Source organism: Pelodiscus sinensis, chromosome 15, assembly GCF_052426305.1.
Source record: "Pelodiscus sinensis isolate ZL-2025 chromosome 15, ASM5242630v1, whole genome shotgun sequence".
In the NCBI taxonomy this organism is placed as follows: Eukaryota; Metazoa; Chordata; order Testudines; family Trionychidae; genus Pelodiscus; species Pelodiscus sinensis.
This window is the reverse complement of record NC_143066.1, coordinates 25,231,453-25,255,903: the sequence shown is the minus strand read 5'-3', so window position 1 is coordinate 25,255,903 and position 24,451 is coordinate 25,231,453. Positions and strand designations below refer to the sequence as shown.

Genomic DNA, 24,451 nt, shown 5'->3' with positions numbered 1-24,451 from the left:
GACAGTGCAACCGGCACCCGGGGGCGCAGCCCCGCCTACGTGTCTGTACTGCAGGGGCTCCGAGCCGGCTACTGGCATGGCCGTGCTGTGATGCAGTGCGGCGCAGCCCTCCCACCCAGGCCAGCAATGCCCAAGTGCAATGTTGCAAATAGCTCCAGGTTAGAGGAAAACACGTTTCCTCTCTCTGCTCCTGCAGCTAATGCCAGGGAAGCGCAAATGGAGCTTTTTTTTCTAGTGGTCCCACTTCCCCATTGTCTCTTAGTTTCCTTGCGCCCCCATGATGGGTTTAGATTATTATAATACACGAGGCCTAGCACCCTACAGTAAAGCAAGCCGGTTTTAGTGTCCCGTTCCCCCCCTCCCCCACGCCGCTTTCGGAAAGATGTTTGGATGGATAAAAAGGGAGACATAATTCTTAGTGGCTGTTCAGCGCTTATACTGATAAACTCAGATTATTCATGGCATGGCATCATGGCCATATCACATATTGAGAAATCAAGGCAGATTTTAAAAGATTTTTGCCAAACTTCAGACAATTTAATGACAAAGCCAAGAAGAGTATGCACATCATCTATCTTGTATCTCACATGCTCTCCATTAGCAAGGACAAAGGGATGTCAACATTCTCTTTTAAAAAAATACCACAGATAGCGGTTTACAAAAACACTCTTCACAAGATCAAATCTTGGTCCCACCAAGGTCAGATCTTTGTCTATTTTTGCTATGATTTGGCCTCCTGGCTCCAAAGTAACCAATATAAAATAACAGAAATATAACAAGTGAAAGATGCTCCCAATTTTAGAACCACCTTCCTTTATTTTTTACCACTTGTAGTGGTTCAGGTGGCTACTTGCTCTCATTCTCAGAAAAGGAATCTGTTCTTGAAAACATGTTTATGGAGAAAGGTTTCAGTAAGATGCTACTTAAGAGGCAGAGGCTGATACCACAGCTGCACAATTCTGTTCCATTCTCTTCTTAACACCACTATTTAATGTTTCTGACTATAAACATTAAGCGAAACATCAGAAAAACCTTGATAGAGAATTGCAATTAATAGTGGAAAAAGAAAACATGATTTAATACTTTCACTTATATATCAAATATGTTTTATTTAAAACTTTAAAAAAGAAATACCATATCCTACAAAACTGAATGTCTGCTTTATAGTTTTACTAGCATATTTAACTGGAATTGCTCAGGTGCTTAACTCAATTACGTTGTTAGGTATTTTTTAAAATAAAATTAAAATGTACATGCTTTATTTAAATGATTCCATTTTAAAAAAAATCAAGGAAAAAAAAAGTCCATAGTAATAAAAGAATATAAGTGATTCAGAGCACTACTCCAAATTTCTCCATTTTATCTCTTTTCTGTAAGGTTTCTTGTGAAGAAGTTCTTTTCCAGGTTCATGCTATGTTTCTGGCTCATCTTGATTCCGTCTCTTTCAACATTTGCTCAGTTATGTCAATTCTGAGGACTGGACTTGATTTGGTGATTCTGTCTCTTTTCTGTTTGGTTTTATGAGACACAATCCCATTCCAAGTACACCCTGTTTTCCCAGCAAACCACGCCCTTAAGTTGCTTTAAGTTATAAGAGGAAGCTGTATACTGAATTTTGTGGTTCCAACTCTTACTATTTACGGTGAGCTCTTGATCACATAAACTTTCTATATAGTAGATTACAATTTTTGCAATTTATATTTTAAGTCCAGGGCTGGCCTTACCATGAGGCGAACTGAGACAGCTGCCTCAGGTGCCAGAGTGGAGGCGGGGGCAGGTGGGGCGCCACTAGGACCCAGAGAATTGAGACCTTTCAAAGTTTTGGCCCACGCGAGAGGGTATGGGGGCGTCATTTGAGCTCCCCACCTCAGGTGCCAAAATGTTGTGGGCCAGCACTGTTTAAGTCATACCATAATACAGTCTCTAGAAAGAATATTCACCTAAAGTTTTGAACTTCCATATAAAGAGTTTATTTTTAAAATACCTTAGCTACCAAAAAAGAAAAAGTAATATGAAAGGCTAGCTATGACAAGAGGAATGTATTTACAAATAAATTCTGGTATGTCTTTATACTTGATAGGATGCCTGTGCTGTTTAGATAATATTTAAATATGCAAAATGGTGGCTAAAATGGTCACTTCTTTGACAAAATAAAAAGATGTTTATAAAATTTGTAACTCAAAAAATAGATTAATAACATTACCAATTAATTAAAAGTAAAAGAAAAACCACTAAACATACACACAAGGATCCACTATTCTTGAGAAATCATATCTAAATTGGCTATATGTCTCATGGTTGGCCTTCCATGGGGACAATTCCAAGGATGCTCAATCTCACCCATGTGGGTGATCAGTTTCTTCATCTCACTTAAATTAAGTGCAGTTCCAATCATCACCTGTTAATAAAAACACACAAAAAAAAGTTTCACAATTATATTTTCTTTCTCCCTTATGGTAAATTGTTACAAGAAGACTTCTTAAATTACAATAGCAGACAAGACACTGTGCAAGACATTACAATAAACAGACCTACAGGACAAATAAAACCTAATTTGAGACCATATAGAAAGGGCCCAATTCTGCCCTTATGTGTATTAACTTAAAACTGGTATAATTAGAGACTTCAATGAAGTTATTCTTGATTTACACTTGATCAAAAGAACAAGAACAGGCCAAGGATTTAGGTGCCAACATCCACTAGCAGCAGACAGTCCAATCAAATATACAGTGTAAACTAGTACCTATACATCAAATGCTGCACTTACAGATTTTCTGCAAGCACGAGAAGCAAACATCTGTCTGACCCTGGAGGGCCTACACATGACTCCTGGGCAATCACTTAACATGAAGATCAACTCCTCTATGTCCTGTGGACCAAAAGTCCAGTTTTTGCTTGTTGGCAAGGAAATCAACTTAACCCTTTGAGTTACAGGAGCTGGAAGATTTTTTTTAAAAGCAAAATATTTAATAAAGAAACAGTTTATCAATACAAGTAAACATTTCATTTTGTGTATTGTTTGATAAGTAAAAATCTAAACATACCCCTTCCATAAATCCATAATGATCCACACATGAGTACTAAATTCTAATTACCAGTCTTTTGAGAGATGTTTTAACTTTACAAAAATTCTAACATTCTAAAAATTACACAGCTTGAAAGGGCTGACTGTTTAAAGTTATTTTTAAAGTTGTGTAACTAAAAATAGATTTTTTTTGTAAAAGTTTATTAATTCCTATACTATTTTAGGCAAAAACAAAAGAACTCTTGAAGATTTTTGAAATTTAAAAATGCATAATGTTGCATGACATGGCCTATATACATTCTTGAAAAACACCACAAGAGATAACAGACATTGTACTCTATGGCACACAATATTTTACACTTAAATAGTGCTTTTTGCTCTGAGATTCTGAGACAAACAAGTATTATCCCCAGATGAAAAAAATTATTGCTCATGATTTGCCCATGTACACAGAGCAAATTAGTACTAGGGCCAAAAAGAGAACCCAATAATCTCAACTGTTAGTTCCCTTCTCTTATCAGATTATTTGTTTGCCTATATGTAACCCTGTTTTTGCAACACAGGTTTTACTAATGTAATACAAGAAGAATAAATTTAATCTCTCTAAGGTATGTCTACACTGCAATGCTATTTTGGGCTATTGGAGCACCCCGAAATAGCTATCCTGCGTCTTTACAGCATGCCCATTAAGTTGGGCATGTTATTCCTATGTCCCTGTAAACCTCATTCTATGAGGAGTATGTGACATTTCAGAATAGCGCTTTATTTAGAAATTTGGTGCTGTGTAGACAGCAACAAATGATGAAATAAGCTATTTTAAAATAGCATCAAAATAAGATATGCAATTTGCGTAGCTTAAATTGCATATCTTATTTTGAATTACGGTGCAGTGTAGATGCACCCTAAGAGTGGCAATTTGGTCTATTAAATTATTATCACATGTTAAGAAGAATTACTGTTGGAGTCTATAGTACCTATCAATCCCATTTCATAAAAAAAAATATGCATTATATAATGTTCCATTAAATAGTTTAAAAAACCACAAAAGAAAAACAGTATGCACTGATTATGGCAAATCAATATTTAAGATCTTATTTTGGTTGAACCTCTCTAATACAGCATTCTTGGGTACAGCTTCATTTTAGTTACTGCGGGTAACTTACTGCGGGTGTGGCTAAGTTTTCTGCTGTAAAGTTTGTTTACATCTGCCAGTCCTAACTCTCAATGTTCTGCGCTATTATTTAGCTCTAAGTTACCCCTAAATGTCTTCTGAGAGCCCAGCAAGTAGTGGAAGTGTTGGTAATGCTGCTAAATGTAAACTTTTTTGTATGCTTTATCTTCTTATATTCTTGTGCCAATACAGTAGAATTTTGTAAGAAAACTAACACTTTGTTATGAAGAGAACTGTTAAGCTTTGGCTAGGCATAGGCTTATACAGGCAGTCCCTGGGTTACGTACAAGATAGGGACTGTAGGTTTGTTCTTAAGTTGAATCTGTATGTAAGTCGGAACTTGCGTCCAGATTCAGCCGCTGCTGAAACTGATCAGTTTCAACCGTGGCTGAATCTGGACACCAGTTCTGACTTACATAGGGTATGTCTACACTACCCTCCTAATTCGAAATAGGAGGGTAATGTAGTCATACCGCAATTGCAAATGAAGCCCGGGATTTGAATTTCCCGGGCTTCATTTGCATAAAGCCGGCCGGCGCCATTTTTAAATGCCGGCAGTTCGAACCCCGTGCCGTGCGGCTACACGCGGCACGGAGTAGCTAGTTCGGATTAGGAAGCCTAATCCGAACTAGCTACTCCGTGCCGCGTGTAGCCGCGCGGCACGGGGTTCGAACTGCCGGCATTTAAAAATGGCGCCGGCCGGCTTTATGCAAATGAAGCCCGGGAAATTCAAATCCCGGGCTTCATTTGCAATTGTGGTATGACTACATTACCCTCCTATTTCGAATTAGGAGGGTAGTGTAGACATACCCATACAGATTCAACTTAAGAACCCCAGGCATCCCCAAGTCAGCTGCTGCTGAAACTGATCAGTGGCTGAATCAGGACGCCTGGGGCAGAGCAGCTGGGGTGCTGCCGGGTTGGTCCAGTAGCACCCAGAGCGGCGCTACGGGACCAGCCGGCAGCGCCCCAGCTGCTGTACCACAGGCGTCCGGAGCAAAGCCGCGGAGCACGGGGACAGCGGGACAGCCCAGACGCGCCGTGGCTGTCCTGCTGCCATCGGGCTCCGCGGCTTTGCTCCCCGTCTCCCTGGTCTGCAGACCAGGGGGACGGGGAGCAAAGCAGAGCAAAGCCAAGGAGCACGCGGGAAGCGACAGCCCAGACGTGTCCGGGCTGTCCGCTGCCTGCGTGCTCCGCCGCTTTGCTTCCTCTCCCTGGTCTGCTGGAGACCAGGGAGACGGGTCCCGTTCGTAACTGTGGATCCGACATAAGTCGGATCCGCGTAACTCGGGGACTGCCTGTATAGGGTGTATCATACAGTCATACATTATTAAGCAGCATTGCAAGCATTGTTCTTTTTAGTCACCTTGGCAAAATAAACATAAAAAGAGACCCACTCTACAATACTGGCCTCCCGTGGTTTGGCAAATTCCTGGATTGGCATCTGTCAGGTCCTAAAAGTTCTGGATTAGAGAGTTCAACCTGTACTATTGACTGCTAACAATCTTGTTTACAGAGAAAATGAAAGTTACAAACTTCTCTACATCAGATCCAGTGATTCTGGTTCCAAACTTACCATCTTCATCAATGACAAAATCAAACCCATTTTTTCTAAATATCTCCAGGTTTTCAATCAATATAGTTTCATTTACAGCAGTTAAATCAAGATTTTGAGGCCTATGAGAAAAAAAATTAAATATCTTAAGCTACATTACAAAGTTGTATGTTATGACAACAGCATTAAAAACAATTAAATCCTTGCTCTGACACTTAGACACTATGTCCTTAACCATGTCTCCATAGGCTTTCTGGGTTTTATCCAGGCTTATGTTCAACAGATGACTATCTTAAGAGGTGTTGTAGGAATTAAGGTTGATTACACATTTTGAATATGTAAGATGCTATGTAAATATGATTATTAAAATTCCTGTGAAACATTGCATTCTTATAAAATTGAAAAATTCTAATACAGAATGACAAAGGTGAAATTCAGCAACAATTTAGCTCTGCAACTGCTAAACCATGACAGCAGCTATAAAACCTACTTCAGAAGACTTTTAAAATTTTAGAGAATTGCAGAAACAGTACCAGCATTTGGTTTGCCTTTGTAGTAACCAGATACTTACGTTATCAGTTTCTGACCTTGGAGAACATTGTGTTGTTGTAAAATTTCAAAGTTGTATTTCTCATCAGTAGCATGTTGGTCAATTATGAAGAGATCAGAGTTCAGCTTCGTTACTATAAACCCTAAATTGAACTGACCTATGATTTCCATTTTTGCAAACATCTCTTTACTGTATAAAAAAAAACAGATTACAAACTGTAAGAACTCACATGTAAAGATTTTAGAGATAACTGTCTCCTTTTCAAAAGGAAGGGGTACACCTCCAAACCTCTGGCAACCAACATATTGACTGTCCGGAATACCTACGTCTCAAGTCTTCACTATCCAATCCCCATCTGAGTCCATTTCCAAAGCAGCTCTACCCTCAAACTTTACAATATGAATAATGGGCTCCACTCAGCAGAATACCACCAGAGAAATACCTCAAATAATCATAAGTTTCATGTTTCTTTGGATATGCCACTGTTTTATAAAGAGTTTATAAAATGCGCGGCAATAACTGTTTATTATGCACATTTCTATATTTTTCTACATGGGGACCTATATTTGCAGAAGCTTGAGTTACGTGATAAAACAAGCTGCCAAAAAACCTGTTAACGCAATAATGTAGATTTGCCATTCATATATAAACCTAAAGCTCCAAAATTAACAGATCGAAGATTTCTTGTAAGTACAGTTTACCTATATTTTTCATCAACTTTATAATTTAGTTAACATAACAATGAAAAAATGCACATACCTGATTTCCTTTCTTAATTCATCCTCTGCTGCTTTATTGTCTCCGGGGCTAATCTTTGCTCTAAATCTTCTATATTTCTGTGTTTCCACCTTTTTCTGTTGCTGCTGTATTAGCCTTTTTACTTTTTCCGTTAAAGAGCTCATAGAGAACTCAAGTGGCACAATTTTCTTTTGAATTTCAATGGGTACATCAATGTGTGGCGCTGATGCACAGTTCTTAGCATTCCTCAGTTCTGGACAGGTGGATGCTTTCAAATTAGCTTGCTCACTTTTAAAACGCTTCACATTTGGGGAAAAACTCTTTGCTTGCTGAGGTAACTCACTCAGTTCAGTCTGTTCATCTACTTGGGTCAAATCATGTTCAACCTCTGAAAACTGGGTGGCACATTCCAATGATTCCTGACAAAGTCTGACGGCTTCAAGACTTCCTCTTTGAAGCTCCTCTTTTGAAATAAGGAACTCTTCAGGTGAGCTGCCTGCACTTTCACTGCTGAGGCAGCTACCAACTTCTGGAGTGCTAATGCTAACATTTGACTCTGTAGAGGCACTACCACATCCAGAATCTGTGTCATTTTCTAACTTTCTCAAATCTCTGATAGTAACTGAGTATGGGTTTGAGTCCATCTGCCCCCAACACTCAAACTCCTTGCTGGACATGGAATTTTTACTGTTTAAAGGACTTGAAGTGTTAAGAAATGACACAGGTTTTCTCTTCTCAGAAGAGTTGTGTAGTTTTCCAACACTTTTAGGACTCTGAAAGCTGCTCTCTGTCATTTGATGGAGAGAGAATGACTCTCTTAATCTGGCAATTGTCAATGCTTTTTTCTCTTCTCCACTTGGATTGTGGGCTACAGAATCAAGAAGCATTCCTGCTTGACACTGTTCTGTTTCTTCTTCCTCCACCTTTTTCAAGTTACCTAATAAAATATGAATAGAGAAAACTGAAAATTTCTATTATGTGCAATTAAAAAACAAAATAAACATCAAGCATTCAGGGGACTTAATGACTCATTTGGGGGGAAGGGACAAAAAAAAAAAGAAAGAGGGAAAGGGAAAAGTCACACAGACAAACCCTTAATCTCTGGGTAGCGAGACTGAATGTAGTGCTGGTTAGCCCTCTTGAAAGCTGTTACCATTCCATGGCTGTTCAATAGTATTTTTTAAAATAAATCTCATATCCAATGGAGGGCAGTGAAGAACCTGGCAACAAAAATGCTTGTGCTACACCTGATCATTTGATAATTAAGGGACTTTATCTCCTGTGATACAAACAGGCCAACACCACATTTACTTAAAGATAACCGAGGAAAATATACAAAAGAAACTAGGCTTGCACCCCAAGTTGCTTTTTATGATGTATCAAGGGGGCCTATAAAGCTTTAATGTGATGTGCGGGGCTGTGGTGGGGTTTTTTTTGGCTAAAGAAAGGGAACATTTGTTGTTTCAAACTAAAGGCAGATCAATCCTGACATCATACTCTGCATTGCTGGAGCCTGACTATAAACTGTGGACTAGAAATCTGGTAATGAGCTTATCAGTTTCATAAGCAAGCATATTTACTATCAGGAAGTTAATCTTTAAAATACATCTTTTTCATCTTTCTAAACTCTGTTATCTGCCACACTCACAGTGACTTCTCTAGTTTACATTCATGTACCTGTAATATCCAGCAGTTTTTGATTGATGTTAAGTTTGTTAACATGGCAACCAAACATTCCAACAAGAGAGGTCTTTAAAATTGCTAACAAAACTTTCTCCTGTTGCAGTAAAATTTGCCTTTTATCAGGAGTTACATTGACGTCAACACACTCTAAAAATAAAGGAAAATTATTAATTAATTTAGATTAAATTATAAAATATTGTGTTCCTCCCATCCTTGAACTGAAGTTCCCTTATTTTTTCCCCTCTTTATTGCAGAGAGTAAAACAAAAGATATTGGTTAGATGGATAATATGGCTACAAACACAATATTGCTGAACTACCTGCAGATCCATCAATAGCGGTGAAAAATACTGCTTGTGCATTATAAGACATTTTAAGTTTCCCAATATTTAATTCTATGCCACAATCTGCCTTTTTCACTTTTGTCTTGAGTGGCATAGTAAGTTATTTCTGGTCAGTGCACAATTATAGAACATATTCTGATTAGCGATTAGAAGCATCATTACAACACACTAAGTCTTTACTAGTTAGTCCAAGCCGCTTAAAACCCCAATGATGCTAAAGCTATGCAATTGTATATGTTACATATTTATTCTAATATATTACAAAAGTTAATGGAGATTGATAGAAGAACTTACCAGACTCTACACAAATGTTAAGAACAATAAATGGATATTGGTGCTTATTGTACGTGTGGTAAACTTCATTCACAACTTTTGAAATCTGCATAGAACAAGTGATACCATTACTTCCATTCTTTACTGACACATGTATCTAATGCAGTATTAAACAGACTCCAAGCATGATCTAGCAAATCCTTATTCATATAATTAGGCCTTTACTCACAGAAATAGTTCCACGGTAGTCAAAGAGATTAAAGTAAATGAGTGTTTGCAGGGTAAGACTTAATGTGTACAAATTTCTAATCTGGTTATTTGCTGGGATTCTTGTGACCTACCTCCAGACATTTATATCTATCCTTACTTGGTCAATACAAAGGATGAAAAGTAACAACAATTACTAGGCCAAGACCAGCAAAAAAACAAAACAAAACAAAACAAAACAAAACAAAACAAAACAAAACAAAACCACACCACCCTAGAAAATCAAGCAACTGTAAACAATGTTGGAAGAAATTGCTTTTTAAAAAATAATTTTGACAGGATATTATGCTTATTGTAAAGTTTTTAAAAATTTGTATTGAAATGTTCAGTTATACAATATTAGGGATCTGAAGGATTTCTTTAGATTTTGATAGACAAATAGCTGCAGAAAATTATAGGCGGAGGACAGACAATAATTATTTAATAAGAGAAGAGGCTGAAATTTTAAAAGTTAAAGCTTTAAAATACAAAGAGCCAGAATATTTACAGTAAATATCTTTAAATCACAGTTTAATTAGTTCTCAAGCAACATTTTTCTTATTTGCCTATCTGTAAATTAGGGATGTAAAAATTGTTAAAAATTACTAACCATATAACCAATAACAGGGTTTCTCAACCTTTTTTTATAAAGTACCCCATTAAAAAAATTATAAGTATCCCCAGTACCTACTGTTTTCAGACACACAATATTTTTTTCTATCGTTGCAACACATTTGTTTAAAGCACTTAATCGTAGCCAGACGGGCAATGAAATTTCTGGGTGAAAAAAGTACAAAAATAATAAAGCACTGTAAAACTTAAAACAAAAATTCAGTTTTCTCCAAATTTCAGTTGTGTTGACATACCCCCCAGACTTCTCTTGAGTGAGTACTTGTACCACTTGTTGAGAAACACTGACCTATAACAATTCAATCAGTTATATGGTTAAACACTGCCGGTCCCCAGGCTGCCAGCCTGGGAATTTAACTGTGAACTGTAACTGATAAGCTGATTCTTATCATTTAACTGGTTGACCAGTTAAATTCTTACATCCCTACTGTAAATTATTCTTACTTCTGATGGAAATTTTTGTTGGTTTGTGTCTGATGAAATCAACTTTACCAACTTCTACTGATAAAAATCTAATCCTGCCAAGCTTAACTACTAGCAATATTATTAAGAACTGTACCTTTGATTGGTCAAATGGTCGCTGATTGATAAAGAAAAACTGTCTATCTGTTGTACTCCTTCCAACACCATGATCACAATGGGAAACAAAGCCTGTAATACTGTTTAATATTAATATTGTAAGTTATGGTTCAAAAGAAAAGAGGAAGAATAGAGACTCTATAGAGGAATATATCTGAAGAAGTTAAAGACAAAATTATTACATGTTTTCAGTAAATATCTACATGTGGCTCTCACTCCAACTTAGCAAAGGCTAATGGTTCATTGCAACACATGCTCTCTAGTCAACTGAAAGAACAGCATTCACTAACTTTAAAAAAAAAAGCTGTATCCATGATTTCTCTGCCTCAAAGGGAGTTACCTGGTACACTAATATGAGGTCACAGTAAACTCAAACACTTATCTGGCTGTTCACAAATCTCTTCTATATTAATCAATATAAATTCTAAGGTTAGCACTTTATTCAAAAGAAGGTCTTTATTCAAGTTTGACCATCTTTTACCTTTTCTTACACTCAAGCAATCACATTGACTTCATAGGGAATTTTTACAGGTATAACCAAGGGCACAATTTGACCCATAGTGTATAAGTACAGGCAGTCCCCGACTTACGCGGATCCGACTTATGTCGGATCCGCAGTTACGAACGGGGCTGCCCTGGAGGACACGGACTGCAGGACCTTGCGGTCCCGCCGCCCATGTACTCCGGGGCGAGAAAAGCTGCTCCGCGTCTCCCTGGTCTGCAGACCAGGAAGCCGCGGAGCAAAGCCGCGGAGGGGCTCGGGCAGCCGGCTTCCCCCGAGGCTTTGCAAAGTCGCGGAGGGGCTGGGGCTGCGGGGCAGCCCAGGCGCGCCTGGGCTGTCCCGCTGCGGGCGTGCTCCAAGGCTTTGCTCCCCGTCTCCCTGCAGACCAGGGAGACGGGGAGCAAAGCCACGGAGCATGCCCGCAGGGGGACAGCTCAAGTGCGCCCGGGCTGTCCCACTGCGGGCGTGCTCCGCGGCTTTGCTCCCCGTCTCCCTGGTCTGACCAGCAGACCAGGGAGATGGGGAGCAAAGCCTTGGAGCACGCCAGCAGTGGGACAGCGCAGCGCGCCTGGACTGTCCCGCTGCCCGCGTGCTCTGCGGCTTTGCTCCGCGTCTCCCAGGTCAGCAGGCCAGGGATTCGGAGCAAAGCCATGGAGGACTTGGGCGTCCCGCCATCCCCATCTCCCTGGTCTGCTGGGGGGGGGGTGTGTGCAGCTAGTGCCCCCTCCCCCCCCAGCAGACTAGGCTTTTCTTGCCTACCCCTGAGGTAGAGCAGCTGGGGGCTGCCGGGTTGGTCCCGCAGCGCCGCTCCGGACCAACCCGGCAGCACCCCAGCTGCTCTGCCCCAGGAGTCCTGATTCAGCCGCTGCTGGTCAGTTTCAGCAGCGGCTGAATCAGGACGCCTGAGGCAGAGCAGCTGGGGTGCTGCTGGGTTGGTCCAGTAGCGCCGAGGACCCGCGCTACTGGAGCAACCCAGCAGCACCCCAGCTGCTCTGCCCCAGGCGTCCCCAAGTCAGCCGCTGCTGAAACTGACCAGCGGCTGACTACAGGAAGCCCGAGGCAGAGTTGTTCTGCCCCAGACTTCCTGGAATCAGCGGCTGATCAGTTTCAGCAGCAGCTGACTTGGGGACGCCTGGGTTTCTTAAGTTGAATCTGTATGTAAGTCAGAACTGGCATCCAGATTCAGCTGTGGTTGAAACTGATCAGTTTCAGCAGCGGCTGAAGCCAGTTCCGACTTACATACAGATTCAACTTAAGAACAAACCTACAGTCCCTATCTTGTACGTAACCCGGGGACTGCCTGTATTCAGAACTTTAAATGTGGTGACTAGTTCAGCAGAAAATTGAAGTAAGCCAAAATTAGTGTACTCTAAGAAATATTAGTGCCATCCATCCCTCTCTACATACATTTAACTGATTACATCTTAGTCCTAAGTTATAACAAGGAAACAAACTGCTTAAAATAAGTTATATCATTTATTTCCATAGCTGTAATGTGACAGGTATCAACTGTACTTTTTAAAGTTTTCTAGTCATTAAATACCACCTTAAACCTGTGGACTGTCTTTAAATCAGTGATCATTTTAAAATGCATTTCTGATAGCAGTGCCTTGTAGTTTCCTACTTACGTATAAAGATTATGTGGTATATCACTGAAGTTAAGGCCATACTCTTCACAAACAGTTTCACTAGGAGGTAGCTGAACAAAGGGAATGAGGCTTTGCAACTGAAACAAAAATTAAATCCACAGCTATTACTTGGTACACAAACATTAAAGGTTGCTTCAGTGAGTTAAAGTCAGTGTATTTTTCATCCATTTTTGCCTTTGTTAAAGTTTAACTCAGTCACAAGGATACTAATGATTAAACAATTATAGCTATTTAGTTCCTTGTTTTATTACTGTCAGGATCACAACCAACTTGGCATGTGGTAATTATATTTTTTAAAAGTTGGCTAACAACAAAGGGAGCACCCTCAAACACACAGCAAGTTATACTACACTGTTAATGAGAGTCTGCAGGAGTATAAATCCCTAACAAACTCTTTCTCTTAACCAGTATTTGACACACAACTCCAATGTTAAGTGTTTTGCTCCCCCTCTCTTACAAATACTTACTACTCACTAAACCTATTTAAGTCAGAAAAGAGCATTAGTTATTCAGCCTCAGATTTCCCAGTCATAAATGATCTAATCAAGATTCATGCCATACGTCAAGTTATCTGATTTAAATATAACCATAAAAACCATTGTTACACAAGGTGTCCCTGCTATACTTTCCAAATACATTCCAAAAAATGTGGCTGTATAGCGAAATGACTTAAGCAGAGAATGTTTTTCCTGTGGCTGACTTCCATTTGCACAAATTGGTTTTTTTTTTTTTTTGCACGAAGTAAGAGCGGGGAATAGCAAGACTTATAATGCAATGGTTCCTACAAGAATCAATAGTTTGTGGAAAACCGATGTATACCAGGGCAATGTGTAACAGGGACGCCCTGTATAAACAAAACAAAACTTATAGCAAGTATGATACATGGCCAGAGTTAAGGATCCTGCAGGCAAACTGACCCAGAGTCAACCTCCAGAGACATGTTAGAAAAGATAGCTGCCCAGCTCTTCCTACATTTAAAATGCAGAGGCGCAGCAGTCCTGGATCCAGCACAAGCTGGGACTGAGTAGTTCCAGCTCCCACCAGGTTCCAACACTGCTGTGCCTCTGTCTCCACTGTCCACACTGCACTGCAGAGACGGTGCTGGGGGGAAATGGCTTTTAAGCCAGCTCCCCCCAACACTGGCTCCTACTTCCCCCTCTTGCTGCCTCTGATACAGAGGCAGCGAGGGTGGGGGAACGAATAGTCAAGTAGTGACTCGATTACCCAATAAGCCTATGCTTATCAGGTAGTTGACTACTCAACTATTCACTTGCATCCCTAGGCTATACCTCCCTAGTACAACAGCCTCGGAACTTGACTGGTCCCAAACTAGGGAATGTGCTGGACCAAGGGAGGTCAATGCTAGCCCCTTTGCTGCCACTTGCTGCGGGACTCTGCTTTGGCAGCAGACGGGATGGCACTGACCAAGTGGGAACATGGTGAAGGGTGCTCGTGGGAAGAAGAAAGGCAACTGTGGAGCCCTGCTGCCAGCCCCTATCACGGAACATGGCTCCCAGCCATTGTCAGTGCTCCTATCCCCATGGTGCTGCACTCTTGACTCCCAAATGCTAGATTGTGTTTCCGGACCCCACAGGGCTGCATTCCTAGCCCTGACTGCGGAGCTCCACAGCCACTCTGTTTCTCTTCCCTTGTTCCTTCCCCTGAACTTGAAGCTCTGGAAATGCACGGATGGGGTTGCTAAGCATGGGGCCGACTTTTCCCCTTGAATGGTCCAGCACAGGAGCATTCATGGAGATGCTGGACAACAAAGGTTGCCAGACTACAGAAGTCCAGACTATAGGTCAAACCTGTATTACCTGTTTTTGTCCAAACACTGCTCCAATGTTTTCCTTTAGACTACAGCTTCCAGTGGTACATACCACTGTGTGTTTTTTCCCTTGGCCAACTTGATTGGTGCAGTTAATTCGAACTCCTGTTGAAATGATACAATATGCTTGTAATAGTTGGACCATTTTTGCATATTCCTGTTAAAAAAAAGTTGAATATTTTATGAAAAGGGAAACTTTTTAATAGATTTTTAATATGTCTAAATAGAACAATCTATCTCTGAGTACATCACATTTTTCCTCACTTCCTACGTGGCTTGTATAGCTTTATTCCAAAACTCATCTGCAGCTTCCAGAAATGCTGAAGTTTAATTTTACATGGGAAAGATAAGAAGATTAAACCATATTTCCAAGACATATTGTATATACTCATTCATAAGCTGAATTTTTTTGGTAAAAAAGTGACGCCTCAAAGAACAGTGTTAACATATCAATGGCCTACATTGGCGTTGTAGATCAGGGTTGTCAAACTTCAGTTCTCAACCCATGAAGGTAAATTGGTTGCACTCTGGGAGATGATGTGTACTTGAAGCATCCACAGGCACTGAGCCCCTCAAACTCCCAGGTTTTTCTTTTAAAAATAATAACAGGAGGGAGCTTTGATCCATTGGATAAACATGATAATACCACAGTAAAATGGATTTTTAATTAAAACCCTTGACATGAAAAACTGTTTTCACCAGCACCAGTTTCTGTTCTGTTGCTTGGGAGATCAAATGTCATTGGCGTTTCACCACTGTTCTCTGTAAGCTGGGTGCTTGTACTTGCACAGAAGAGATTCAGGTGATGCCCAGCTCATTTGCAGAGCACCTATAGCTGATCACAGCCAGCAGCATGTGTTTCTATTGCTGGTGCACATCTGCACATGTCTTGGCACACAACATTTATTTCGCACATACATGGAAAAACTTAGAGGGAGCATTGTGTTTCATTCATATTTCCAATTTGTGACAGCTCAAATGTATATTCCTTTCAATGTTTTAAAATAAACCTTTGGAAAGATTCTATTTTTTCTGCCAGGTCTCTCAGAAGCTTTTATGCTATCCTTGGTCACTGATGAAGACAGAAACCATGACACAAGTACATCAAATCACTTGTGCAACAAATACTGATGACTTTACGACTTGTATTTGTTGTATTTCTTTCAACATTTGCAAGGCACGCAAATTCCAGTTCTAGTTTGTTCACCTTCAACAACCCAATCACTGAGATCTTTCTCCAGCCCAGAAAATGAAGCACTCCTCATTAACATTTTTTGTTGCTTCTTGGCATGTCTTTTATTGTTTTGGGTTTTTTTGCCATTCTCTTACCTGCTTCACTGATACAGTATTCATGAGCAACAGTGCAATTACTGTTTGCTTCTGCATATTCAACAACTTTAAGTTTGAACATTATATCATAAGCAGACTGTTTTCTTTTGATTTCACCATTGTTCATTTTAAATACTAGCATGAAAATCTTAGACGATAGTTATAGATTTTGTAGGATTTTATAGAGAAATTTCACCTGCTTTATCACAGTCAAATTATGATCATTACTTGTTTATTTCAAAGCAGCCCTGTAGACTGGCTAGAAACTTAGGAGGTACAGTGGTCAACATGCATGAAGAGATCAAATGACACATTCGCAGAGTGAGGCTATGTCTTGACTGCAGCTTCTTTCAGAAAAGCTTTTCCGGAAGAGATCTTCTGGAAAAACTTCTTCCAAAAGAGAACATCCACCCTGCAAAAGTGCACTGAAAAGCAATCTGCTTTTTCGAAAGATAGCATCCACATTGAATGGAAGCTATCTCGCATGATTACTATGGCTGGAATGGCCACTAGGGCACGTGTGCTTTTTCCTCTTTCCTCCACTTTCGAAAGAACTCCCTCTTCCCTGTCCACACACGCCTTTTTCCAAAAGAGTTCTTTTGGAAAAAGGCTTCTTCCTCTTAGAAAGAGGTTTACAAATGTCAGAAAAAACCCTCTGATATTTCAATTTTTTTTTTCAAAAGAACGCGATTGCAGTGTGGACGTAATTGAATATTTTTTTGAAAAATGGCGGTTTTTCCAGAAAAACTCTGCAGTGTAGAATATACCCTGACACTAGTGTCACAGTAGCATTGTTCATTGTATTTTTCTGATTGACTTGTACGATCTAGTATTTTGTGAAATGTATGGGTCAAATTTCATGCAGATACAATTTAAATAAAAATAAAGTTTCAGCATATTTTTTTAAAGAAGCAAGTCCAGAACTGACATTCCATCATTTGTGATTTACAACAGGGGTCAGCAAATTTTGGCTCCCAGTCCATCAGAGTAAGTTGCTGACACACCAGGTGGTTTGTTTACCTGGAGCTTCTGCAGACATGGAGCCCCTCAGCTCCCAAGGGCTGCAATTCACCACTCCCAGCCAATGGGAAGCAGCGCAGACCGTGGGACATGCTGGCCACCACTTCCTGCCACTCCTGTTGGCCAGCATCAGTGAACTGCAGATATTGGGAGCTTCAGGGCTCCATGCCTGCAGAAATTCCAGGTAAACAAAATGTCCCGATATGCCAGCAATGAAGTTTGCCAACCTTGACAAGCTGGCAATTGAAGTTTGCCAACCGCTGAAATAAACGGTTGGCTTATGAAAGGGTCATAGAGTTTTGTATTTTTACCTTTTCATCTTGAGGGGTCGGCTTATAAACAAATGGGGTAATGAACAAGTATATACAGTATGTTAAGTAGGTAGTTTCAAACACTACCCTTTCAAATTTTAATTATGCAATGACCATTCCCTATCTTGCTTTCTTTTTCAAAGTTTTGTCACTGTACTTCTACAGTATATAAAATCTGTGCTAAATATGTAAGGAAGGCAAAAGGAAGAATCCATTTTATTATTTCACATAGATCTGTATAATATTATAATGTAAATATAGAGTCAATAAATACAAGATTTAGAAGCATCAAATCAACACAAAGTAAATGCTAGTACCACTAATAAGAAGTTAGACTGAAAAGAGAAGAACCTTAAACCACATCTTATTATTTGTGTTGAAAGACAAAATTAATAAAATGGCTGGGCTAATCAACTCTCAAGCACTAAGGTTTACCAAGACACAAAGAAAATAATTATGATTTAAATTGTTCATATTTATTTTTACAAGGTTTAGATTTGCAGGTTATCATATTTTTAAAAGCAGAATTTCCAGTTCACCATACCTTTTTAATATTCCGTTGAAATTCCTTATGCCTCACTGGCAGAGTATAAAACAATTGCTGCACGCTAACAGTTGTTCCCTGCTGTCGTGGGTAAGGAGTTTTCTGAGTAATTTTTCCATTGTGATCAAATACTAGACGAGTTCCAACTTTTGCAGATTTGTGGCAGGTAAAAATGGTAACATTACTGGAAGAGTGAAAAAGAGGCACCTGAATAATTAACAAACCAGTACCTTTTCCATTATCAAGTTTATAGTACAGAAAATTTCAGGTATTTCCATTCACATTATACTAGCACCACTCATGTATCTTTAATTCAGACTAAATCATAGTTTACATGATCAACTCCCTTTTGTAAGAATTTCTGATAAATATTTATTGTGAATTGAGATTTGGTACCAAAAATAAGTTATCTAAAAAGCAAATTTCATTCCTCACTCAAGATTTTTAACCAAGAGTGTATATAAAAATATTTAAATAATACTGTCCAGACCTTCACAATTTTCCTAGTTACAATGTAAAATATGTTTTTATCCTTTACATATATCTTGTTGATAGACCATGATGCTGGGCTCTGGTTTTTCTGTTTCATGCTACTTGGACACTAGTTTTCTAATACAAACAGAAAACACTGCAATATTCATGATATACAAGACTGTATGCAAACACTGCAATTATTTCTAACACTTAACTAGTTCAAGAAAAACAACATAATAAAATTGTAAAGAGTTACATACTATGAAAAAGCAAATGTTTAAAAAATAATATACCTTAACCTCTGCACTCTGGGTGTCCCTAATCCAGAAGAACTCATGGTACAGATCCTGGCAGGCGAAAGCAGAAGCAGTTCTCTATGCTGCTGCTCCTCCTCCTCCCCAACTGGAGGAATGGCAGTGCAGTAACACACTCTGCTGAAAGCTTTTCCCCACTGTTCCCAAGCTATGTCTAGACTGCAGGCTTCTTTCAGAAGATGTTTTTCCGGAAGAGATCTGTGATTACTATGGACAGAAGGGCCAACAGGGCACCTGTGCTTTTTCTTCTTTCCTCTTCTTTCAAAAGAACTCCCTTTTCCCCATCCACACACACCTTCTTCCAAAAGAGCTCTTTCGGAAAAAGGTTTCTTCCTCGTAGAAAGAGGTTTACCAATGTCGGAAAAAAACCCTCTGTTCTTTCGATTTTCTTTGTATTTTGATCTCAGGTGTAAAGGCAAAGTACACTTGAACCTCTTTAATCCGGCAATCAGGGAAACAGGGTTTGCTAGATCAAAGAATCTTCCCAGCCAAGGAGGGAGGGCGTGAGTGAGATGAGGGTATAATTGGACATAATTGAAGTGTGGACATAATTGAAGTTTTTTTCAGAAAAAACTCTGTAGTGTAGACATACCCCAGGGAGCAGCAGGAGACACAGGAGTAGGTAAGTGTTTTACCCTCATCTCACTCACGCCCTCCCTCCCTGGCTGGGCAAATTCTTTGATCCAGCAAACTCTTTTTCCCTGGATTGCCAGATTAAAGAGATTCAAATATACTTTGCTTTTACACCTGAGATCAAAATACAATGCAAAACAGTCCTTACAAAAACTATCTGTAAATACTTAACTTTAAAATTTAAATTCAGGAATGCACTTACACATTTACTTCAACACTTTAGTAGAATGAAATGCCTTAAAATGAATAACCTTCCATCTAACCATATCTATGGTAACCTGATCCATCCTTTATAGGTGACAAATCTGAAGAATTGTCACAGACTGAAGTGTCATTAGAGGAGGTTTTGGAATTAATTGATAAATTTAACAATAACAAGTCACCAGGATTCACCAGATGGCATTCACCCAGGAGTTCTGAAAAAACTCAAATGTAAAATTGTGGAACTATTAACTATGGTTTCTAACCTATCCTTTGAATAAGTTTCTAATGACTGGTAGATAGCTAATGTAATGCCAATATTTAAAAAGAGCTCTGGAGGCAATCCCGGCAATCACAGAGCAGTAAGTCTAATGTCAGTACCAGGCAAACTAGTTGAAACAATAGTAAAGAATAAAATTGTCAGACACACAGAGGAACATAATTTTCTGGGCAAAAGTCAACATGGTTTCTGTAAAGGGAAATCATGTCTTATTAATCTATCAGAGTTCTTTGAAGGGGTCAACAAACATGTGGACAAGGGGGACCCAGTAGATTTAGTGTACTTAGATTTCCAGAAAGCCTTTGACAAGGTCCCTCACCAAAGGCTCTTACGTAAATTAAGTTGTCATGGGATAAGAGGGAAGATCCTTTCATGGATTGAGAACTGGTTAAAAGACAGGAAACAAAGGGTAGGAATAAATGGTAAATTTTCAGAATGGAGAGGGGTAACTAGGACTGACCCTTGGGGAACACCACTAGGACCAATCCTATTGAACTTATCCGTATGTGATCTGGAGAAAGGGGTAAACAGTGAGGAGGCAAAGTTTGCAGACAATACTAAACTGCTCAAGATAGTGAAGACCAAAGCAGACTGTGAAGAACTTCAAAAAGATCTCACAAAACTAAGTGATTGGGCAACAAAATGGCAAATGAAATTTAACATGGATAAATGTAAAGTAATGCACATTGGAAAAAATAACCCCAACTATTCATACAAAATGAAGGGGGCTAATCTACAACTAATCAGGAAAGAGATCTTGGAGTCATCGTGGATAGTTCTCTGAAGACATTCACACAATGTGCAGCGGCAGCCAAAAAAATAAACAGGATGTTAGGAATCATCAAAAAAGGGATAGAGAGTAACACAGAGAATAGCTTACTGCCCTTATACAAATCCATGGTACACCCACATCTTAAATACTGCGTACAGATGTGGTCACCTCAGCTCAAAAAAGATATACTGGCATTAGAAAAGGTTCAGAGAAGGGCAACTAAAATGATTAGGCGTTTGGAACGGGTCCAATATGAGGAGAGATTAAAGAGACTAGGACTTTTCAGCTTGGAAGAGAGGAGACTGAGGGGGGATATGATAGAGGTATATAAAATCATGAGTAGTGTGGAGAAAGTGAATAAGGAAAAGTTATTTACTTGTTCCCATAATATAAGAACTAGGGGCCACCAAATGAAATTAATGGGCAGCAGGTTTAAAACAAATAAAAGGAAGTTCTTCTTCACACAGCGCATAGTCAACCTGCTGTAGCCTCACTATGCAGGGAAGAAGTTCTGGGGCTTGCCCAGCTGTGGGCACCTCATGCAAGGAAGGGGTTGGGGGGGCTTCTCTTCCCTTCCACTCCTGCAAGGATTTCCCCCCCCTTTCCCTCTGGTCCCGCATGCCTCCTTAACAGTGGGTCCAGTCTGCCAGATGCTGTTCCCTGCTACAGCCAGCCTATTTAGGGAGAGGGGGAGAGAAGCTGGCCCCACTGTGGCCTGCCCTCTCTCCTGAAAGGTGCTCCATGCAGGGAAGAGGCTCAGGGGCTTCCCTTCCCTCCCACTCCAGGAACAGTCCCCCTGCCCCTTGTCCTGCAAGCCTCCTTGCTGGCAAAAGAAATCTTGCTGGCAGTCTCTGAAGCTGTCAGAGCCTGAGAAGCAGCTCCACCCTCTTTTTCACTGTCACCTCACCAAAACACCACAAGACTCCAGCACGTGGAGCTTCTCCCTCCTGCCAAGTCTCCTGCATGCACCTCTCCCACGTGCAGGAGGGGAACCAGAAGTATCCGGCCGCATTGCAGGGGAGGGTGGGGGGAGTTTTTAAAATGACCCCCAAAACTCCCCCACAGTATTTCATGGCCGCTGGACTCCCAAAGGCTGGATTAAATTGTTTGGCGGGCCGGATCCATACTGCAGGACAGAAGTTCCCCACCCCTGATTTAGTATTTACCATTCCTAATGTACTACTGCTGCATCTACAGCTTGACACAGATAATGAGTATTATGTACTAGGGATGGTAAAGTGTAGTCATATATACGATTAACCAATAAGCCCGGGCCCATCAGTTAATCATAACAACTACATGCACCCCTCCCCCACTTGCTGCCTCTGATATTGCCTCTCTATCAGAGAGGCAGCAATGCAGAGGGTAAGGGGGGCAGGTGGGAACCAGTACACATGGAAAGCTGGCTTTCAAGGCGCCCCGTATTCCACACTGATGCCTCGGACGCGGCAGGCAGGCGCCAATATACAAAGTGAAGAGGCTTTTAAGCTGGCCCCTCACTCATGCCAGCTTCCACAGAGCTGTCTACCTTTCCCATTTCCCATCACGCTGCTGCCTCTGAATCAGGGAAGAGGGGGACAGGTGGGAGCCAGTATACACAGGGAATCAACTTTAAAACCAGTTCCTCACACATATCAGCTCCCACCAAGCTGACTGGACCCCTTCCACCTCTGATACAGAAACAATTTGGTGGGAGGAGGGAGAAACAGCATGCCAACGTGTATCTACTGAACATTTCAGCAGATACACATTTACACAAATGCATTTTAACATCCCTATTATGTACTATTTCCTAAATCAATAAAATCAAGCTATCTAAAAAAATTATACAAGGTATACCCTCTTAGATGATGTAAGGTGTACCTAGCTGTAAAGTAACATTTTAGTGATCAGATTTGCATTACTGTTTGAAGAAATAAGTGAAGTAGGATCAGTGGGAAATTTTATTTAAATATATTTTTAGTGGTTTAAATCAATCCACCCTATGTTAAACTATGTTATTTTTGTATTACACAGAGATCTTAATTCCAACAAAATTATCCAGTTAAAAAAAATAAAATAAGGAAAAAAACAAACAATTGGGTTCTATTTTAGTTGAGAAATAACCCAATTAGAAGTTTCCAAAGCCTGTTTCATTAATAAATGAAGTCACATGTTTGCATTCACATGGAATTGTGAAATTTCAACTAATGAAGCACAATATTATTACCTTAATGCACATAGTGAACTCAGAGCTTCACCTCGAAATCCAAATGTTCCAACATGCATTAGATCAGAGAAATCTTGTATCTTGGAAGTATGATATTTCAGTGCTAGAAAAATGTATTTAAAATATGTGTAATTGTAGCACATCTTTCCAAAATGACATTCATGTATGAAAGTTTATTTTGTATCTTTCCAAGACAGAAAACATTGATACTTATGTCATATGTTATGTAACTAGAATAGAACTAAATAGATAAACTATTCCCTATATTTGCCCATTTCTGCTTGCAAATAATCTGTGAAATTATCAAATGTTATTCCAAATTGTTTATTCCTTCAGTGAATAAATTTTGTTCTGAAGATCCTTTGCAAACAGTTTGTTGAGAATATTTGCCATTTTTAAAGTGCTGGTTAGTTACACAAGTCACATAGTCTTGTTTCTGTTTCCTGTTTGGGTGACTTAAAAACTACAAATTGCAAATTTTACAATCAAACATAAAATTTCAAGATAGCTTGAATATTTGCTGAAAGCTTTCAATTAATTTTCATTAATAGTTGTATTTGTAAAATGTGACAGCTTGTCTATTTAAAGAAAGTGAACATGAAATAGTAATGAACACAACTGAATCAACATTTCCTTGTGACTTTGAATAAGTATATGCAACAATTTTATCCTCCCACTCTACTGGAAAACACACATAATTCTGGATATTCATACCTCTACATACCATGACTATAATGACATCTGGATGGCCCACAGCATTAATTTTATTGCAGCACTGGCAGGACATATCATTCTAGAAGAATCATGTAACCTCTTTAAGAGATTCAACTTGGGAATTTTATAAGAAGTGGTTTTCTCACTACAGATATCAGCATGTCAGATAAATCAGTTTATATATAAGTATTTTCAAATATTTAGAACAAACATAAATTGTGAAGAATTTAACTTACTCAAGCCCTCAAAGTTTTCTTCTTCTACTCCACAACCATTATCTGAAACTTCTATAAGATCTGCTCCATAATCTTTAAGCTTTAGGTCTAAAAATTATAACAGATTGTTTTCATTCAGTGGTCACAAGCAATATTTAGAATGCATACATTACAAAGTTAATAGTGCATTGTAAAGCCTTCAACAGCCATTGTTTTCTAAATAAAAATAAAACAAAAATCACAACTTTCAAGAGTTAAATTATTCAATTCCAAATCAACCTTTGCTTTCTGCTAAATGAACTAAATTCTTTAAAATTTGCATGCATATATTAAAGTTTTCTACTCAAAAAAATTGCCAACCTGACAGCCTGGAAACTAAAATCCTTCAGTCCTTGAAAGACGTTAATCATAAGCAGCAGTATAGGCTTCCTCACATTGCTTTGTTATTATGTCTGAACTCTAACATGGAAGAAGCACTTTACACATGGATATTAACAGTTGAGTCTCATCCCCAACGTTCTTGCAGAGAATTGAAGAGCTCTGTATAGCTTGCTCTTTCACTAGGGAAGATGGTCCATAAAAGATATTACCTCACCTATCCTGTCTCTTCACTAAGAGTATCAGTTAATGTTAATTATGATAGTAGTTTTTGTGATGCAAAAA

At 39.5% G+C, this 24,451-nt stretch overlaps 1 protein-coding gene across 1 annotated transcript in view; it reads right to left on the bottom strand.

Moving 5' to 3' along the window:
• Positions 1-389: 389 nt before the first annotated feature.
• Positions 390-24,451, bottom strand: part of PMS2 (PMS1 homolog 2, mismatch repair system component) — a 29,777-nt gene continuing 5,715 nt past the window's right edge. Inside the window, exons 3-15 of the mRNA XM_075899497.2 lie at positions 23,810-23,896; positions 22,860-22,962; positions 17,977-18,160; positions 14,762-14,929; positions 12,924-13,021; positions 10,774-10,873; positions 9,360-9,444; positions 8,717-8,869; positions 7,061-7,976; positions 6,323-6,490; positions 5,773-5,873; positions 2,768-2,937; positions 390-2,398 (exon numbers count right to left, since the gene is read on the bottom strand). Coding sequence (XP_075755612.2) covers positions 2,255-2,398; positions 2,768-2,937; positions 5,773-5,873; positions 6,323-6,490; positions 7,061-7,976; positions 8,717-8,869; positions 9,360-9,444; positions 10,774-10,873; positions 12,924-13,021; positions 14,762-14,929; positions 17,977-18,160; positions 22,860-22,962; positions 23,810-23,896 — 2,477 coding nt within the window. The 3' untranslated portion in view covers positions 390-2,254. The remainder of the gene's footprint in view (positions 2,399-2,767; positions 2,938-5,772; positions 5,874-6,322; positions 6,491-7,060; positions 7,977-8,716; positions 8,870-9,359; positions 9,445-10,773; positions 10,874-12,923; positions 13,022-14,761; positions 14,930-17,976; positions 18,161-22,859; positions 22,963-23,809; positions 23,897-24,451) is intronic.